At 48.2% G+C, this 5,651-nt stretch overlaps 1 protein-coding gene across 1 annotated transcript in view; it reads right to left on the minus strand.

The window, feature by feature from the left end:
- LOC125437063 (protein sel-1 homolog 1-like) overlaps positions 1-1,675 on the minus strand; it is a 17,158-nt gene extending 15,483 nt beyond the window's left edge. Inside the window, 2 exon segments of the mRNA XM_048504432.1 lie at positions 163-218; positions 1,627-1,675. Of these exon segments, the coding sequence (XP_048360389.1) occupies positions 163-218; positions 1,627-1,675 (105 nt within the window).
- Between the last annotated feature and the right edge of the window lie 3,976 nt (positions 1,676-5,651).

A 5,651-nucleotide genomic window follows, 5' to 3' on the forward strand; every position in this document is an offset into this window, starting at 1 on the left:
ATTCTGGGAAAGAATGACGCAATACAAAATACAGAGTAGTGTAGAGGCACATCTTAATGGGGGAAATTATTTCTTCCCAGAATGGAAGGGCTGGAACCCAATACCCCGACAAATAATCTCTTGTGTCATTTTGACCAGTGCTAATAAAAACGAGATACATACCAACGGCCATCCATGAAACTTGGTCAGGTATGACTCAGAGATGACAAACCAGGGATCTGGGAAACCAAATATGAATCAACCAGACTGGGGGATTAATATTTCCTCCTGCAGTAAGATTCTGCTCACCCTTGATCAATGTGTAGAGTTGACAAATTTGGCTAGAAAAACTCCTGGAGATTTGCGCGTGGAGCCCAGAAAAGGTTGGCAAGGGACCTCATCTGCGTATAACCCTTTTGCATCCACCCTTTATAACAGCCATTTCCTTCAGAAGATCATAGAATCATAGAGTTGGAAGAGACCCCCAAAGGCCATCAAATCCACACCCCTGCAATGCCGGAACACACACATCTGCCACTCCTGGCAGATGGCCAACCAGCCTCTTTAAAAATCTCTACAGAAGGAGACTCCACCACACTCCGAGGTAATGCATTCCACTGTCAAACAGCCCTTACTGTCAGGAAGTTTTTCCTGATGTTTAGGTGGAATCTCTTTTCCTGCATCTTGAACCCATGACTCCTGGTCCTAGTCTCTGGAGCAGCAGAAAACAAGCTTGCTCCCTCTAAGAACATAAGAACTAGCCTGCTGGATCAGACCAGAGTCCATCTAGTCCAGCACTCTGCTACTCGCAGTGGCCCACCAGGTGAGCACCTGGTCTGCTAAGGCATTTGCAATCTCAGATCAAAGAGGATCAAGACTGGTAGCCAGAGATCGACTTCTCCATAAATCTGTCCAAGCCCCTTTTAAAGCTATCCAGGTTAGTGGCCATCACCACCTCCTGTGGCAGCATATTCCAAACACCAATCACACGTTGCGTGAAGAAGTGTTTCCTTTTATTAGTCCTAATTCTTCCCCCCAGCATTTTCAATGAATGCCCCCTGGTTCTAGTATTGTGAGAAATTTTTCGACATGGCATCCCTTCAAACATATTTAAACATAGCTATCATGTCCCCCCTTAACCTTCGCTTCTCCACACTAAACATCCCCAGCTTTCTAAGCCTCTCTTCGTAGGGCATGGATTCCAGACCTTTTACCATCTTGGTTGCCCTCCTCTGGACCCGTTCCAGCTTGTCAATAGCCTTGAATTGTGGTGCCCAGAATTGAACACAGTACTCCAGGTGAGGTCTGACCAATGCAGAATAGAGAGGTACAATTACATCACTCAATCTAGACACAATTGATGCATCCCAGAATCGCATTGGCTTTCTTGGCTGGCACTCTCTGTAGTCTGTAGTAGTAATTCTCCAGAAGGTGTCTATACTCAGTAGTAGTAATTCGGGGGAGTGGGGCTTCACATCTGCATAGAAGTTGGCAACCTTATTCCTCTGGCAACCACAAAGCATTTGCATAATTAATTTTTTAAAAAATTACCAGTAGTTTCCCAATTTCAAAAAAACTGCCCAATAATCTTGAGTGTCTTAGTTGCTTTTGAAAAAATGGAAAGCTATTGAGGGTCAACTCCCCTACTCTCCAACCCATCGGTAAAGATCCCCCTCACAAACTCCACTCTGTCCATGTCCCACTGCAGAGGTGAGGTGAGTGGCAAACAGAGGCAGGGCCTTTTTAATGGTGGCTCCTTGCTGTTAGAATTCCTACAATTAGTACACCCACCCTTCCAGAACAAAACTCTCTCTTTTTTTGCCATTGGCTTTTTAAAAAACTTAAGCCCTTTTATGGTCTGCTTCTAGTTTGAGGAGTGTTTTACTAATACTGCTTTTGGCAGCTGAATGTGTTTCCCAATTTCCAGGCAGGATCCGGAACTCTCCTGGGATTCCAGCTGACCTTCAGACTGTAGAGATCAGCTCCTCTGGACGAAATGCCTACTTCACAGTGTGGACTGTATCATATAACACAGATTCTAGATTCGACTCCCCCCCCCTCCAAATTCCTCCATCCTCAGACGCTGCCCCCAAATCCCCAGGAATTTCCCAGACTGCCGTTGGCAACTTTACCACTAAATATTGCTTCATGCAGGTGGCCTGCTTTTATGGCTACTTGCTAACAGTCGAAGGATTCTTTTTACGATGTTATTCTATCACATTACTTGGTGAGCTTTCGTGAGCAGGCGCCGGAAGAGTCGTCACGCAAAATTTGCTGAATAAACAAAGCAGGAGAAAAGGGCAAACTTAGGGGGAAAAAACCGCTCTGTTCATGCTGTAATATTTTTATTTATTTATTTATTGGTTAAACTTATATACCGCCCTCCCCCGAAGGGCTCAGGGCGGTGAACAACAAAACAGAAATAGAGCACATAAACCAAAGACTAAAATCCATTAATATAAGGTGACCAGATGTTTAGAATGGAAAAGCGGGGCGCACGCGCACGCAGCACTCCCCGGTCAGGAGACAGGGAAGCGCCGCCGCAAAAGGCAGTGTGCTCCTGCGGCCACGTGCGCGCGGCCGCAGAAGCACATTCCCTAACCGGGACAATGTTAAAGCCCGGCGGGACGCGGGACACATCGCGCAAAAGCGTGAGTGTCCCGCGAAAATCGGGACGGATGGTCACCCTACATTAATGCTAATTAAATTGGCTCTATATAAAATAAAATAGCCCCACCCCATTAAAACGCAGCATACTAAAATCAACATAATAGATGGCACCTATTATCAAATCCCCTAAAAACCAGAAGGAGGGGACAGGGCAGCAGCAGGATCCACTGATGTTATAGGGGGCCATCAGCGGCCAGCCTCCCCAAAGGCCCGGCGGAACAGCTCAGTCTTACAGGCCCTGCGGAACTCGTTAAGATCCCGCAGGGCCCTGACAGCTGGAGGGACAGCATTCCACCAGGCCGGGGCCAGAGCTGTAAAGGCTCTGGCCCAGGTACAGGCTAGCCGCATCATTGAGGGGCCAGGGATCACCAGTAAGTTGGCCTCTGCCCTTGGGAAATGTCGACAGGTGGCCTGGAAATCTCCCAGAATTACAACTAGTGTCCAGACTACGGAGATCATCAGTTCCCTAGAGAAAACGACTGCTTCCGAGTTCAGACTCTGTGGTATTAATGAGACAAGGAACAAGGTTGGCCAACCCCCCCCCCCCAAAAAAAACTTGCCACACAACAGGGATAGCACAGGGAAGTGTTAATACCAACAATGACTAAAGTGCATATATGCAACATCCACAACATAACATAATCAAGAATGAAATCATTCCATGAGTCCAAAAATATTTCATTTCACAGTCCAATGGAAAAAAAGGCGGAATCTGGTGGAATCGCGGTCCACTCACCACGCTGCCAAATGGCACCGGTTCAAGAAACAGCAACCTGCCGCCAAATTGTACCAGTTCAAAGGAGCAGCAAGGTTCAAAGAAGCAGCAGCAAAACGCCTGCGCGCTGAAGTGCGTTTCCGCTAATCTTCTTCAGTGCATGTGCGTCCTCTTCAGTGCATATGTATAGTATTAGTACTTATTTCCATCATTCAAAAATTGCTACATGCTACCAAAACATGTTGCAAATCATTCCCTAGGTGTTCTTTCTAGGATTCTTAGTAACGTAACGATGCATGAAGCCTGAGGTATTAATGCCTGCTGATGTTCTTGCCCTTTCTAGGCCTTGCCGCCGAGCCGTCGTGATGTAGCGGTTAAGAGTGGAGAACCGGGTTCGAATCCCCACTCCTTCGCATGAAGCCAGCTGAGTGACCTTGGGCCAGTCACAGTTCTCTCTGAACTCTCTCAGCCCCGCCTACCTTGCAACGTGCTTGTTGGGGGAGGGAACATGGTTGTAAGCTGCTTTGAGATTCTTTGTAGAGAAAAGAGGTGGTTAAAAAAAACCTACGTTCCTCCTTCCAGGAAATTACTGCTATAAGTCCTATTAACAAACTTATTACTGCACACATTTTCTTAGAGAATGCACCTCCTTGTCTAAGTCATACATTGGCCAAGGGGTATATATGCAACACTTGTGTGCACTTGAGTAAGCTGACCTGCAGGGGGTGTCTGTAGATTTCCTGAAATTACACCTTCCGGTGACAACAGTCAGTTCCCCGGGAGAAAATGGCCACTTTGGAAGGGGGGCTCTGTCTGACCCTCCTGGAGAGCCAGTGTAGTGTAGTGGTTAAGAGCAGGTGAATTCTAATCTGGAGAACCGGGTTTGATTCCCCACTCCTCCACCTGAGTGGCAGAGGCTTATCTGGTGAACCGGATGTGTTCCCGCACTCTTACATTCCTGCTGGGTGACCTTGGGCCAGTCACAGTTCTCTCAGAACTCTCTCAGCCCCACCTACCTCACAAGGTGTCTGTTGTGGGGAGGGGAAGGGAAAGGATCTTGTAAGCAGCCTTGAGTCTCCTTACAGGAAAGAAGTGGGGGGTAGAAATCCAAACTCTTCTTCCTCAACCCCCACCTTCCTCGGGCTCCGCCCCTAAAACCATGAGCTGACAACTCTATTGTGCGCATGCATGCTTCTAACAGGTCTGCAACCCGTTGCATTTTAGGTCTTTTGGCTGCATTGTGTACATACACATTCCTGTGCACGCATTTTTGAGTCCAGGGAAGCTTCCACTGCAATCCAATAGCACCATCGATCAAAACCATTTTAACGGATGACTATCTACCTTGCTGCTTGTGAAACTCATAATCTGGGCGGGCGACAGCCTCGGTAACTAATACTTCCCAAAGATCCCCTCTGAATTTTAATGAAAGCCCCGGGTGAGTTCCTTTCCTCACCCACGCAATTTACGGCTGGGCCCTCACAATGAGCCAGTGGGCAGGATATTGTTTTGGTTTTTGTCTGTTGCAATATTTCCCAGAAAAGAGGGATCGAGGCAGCCAAGTCTCCCCACACGCAGACGCTGCCCCTGCAAAGGCCAAGCCCGGGTTGTAAATACAGCTCTGAAGGAGGAGGAGGAAGAAGAAGGAGGAGGAGGAGGAGAAGAGGAGTTTGGATTTATATCCCCCCTTTCTCTCCTGCAGGAGACTCAAAGGGGCTGACAATCTCCTTGCCCTTCCCCCCTCACAACAAACACCCTGTCAGGTGGGTGGGGCTGAGAGAGCTCCGAGAAGCTGTGACTAGCCCAAGGTCACCCAGCTGGCGTGTGTGGGTGAGTGTCAGGGGCGTACCTAGGCAAACTTGAGCCCTGGGCAAAACCTGAGTTTGATGCCCCCCCCCCGCCCATGGGCGGCCACCCTCCCCCACCGTGACCAAACAATGATTTTTTTTCCACTAGGTCGTTCCAAAGTGACCATCACTTTAAAAGGGGCTTGGACAGATTTGGACAGACCATCACTTGGACAGATTTGGACAGACCATCACTTTAAAAGGGGCTTGGACAGATTTGTGGAGGAGAAGTCAATTTATGGCTACCAATCTTGATCCTCTTTGATCTGAGATTGCAAATGCCTTAACAGACCAGGTGATCGGGAGCAACAGCCGCAGAAGGCCATTGCGTTCACATCCTACATGTGAGCTCCCAAAGGCACCTGGTGGGCCACTGCGAGTAGCAGAGAGCTGGACTAGATGGACTTTGGTCTGATCCAGCTGGCTTGTTCTTATGTTCT

Source organism: Sphaerodactylus townsendi, linkage group LG07 (assembly GCF_021028975.2).
Source record: "Sphaerodactylus townsendi isolate TG3544 linkage group LG07, MPM_Stown_v2.3, whole genome shotgun sequence".
NCBI classification, from domain to species: Eukaryota; Metazoa; Chordata; class Lepidosauria; order Squamata; family Sphaerodactylidae; genus Sphaerodactylus; species Sphaerodactylus townsendi.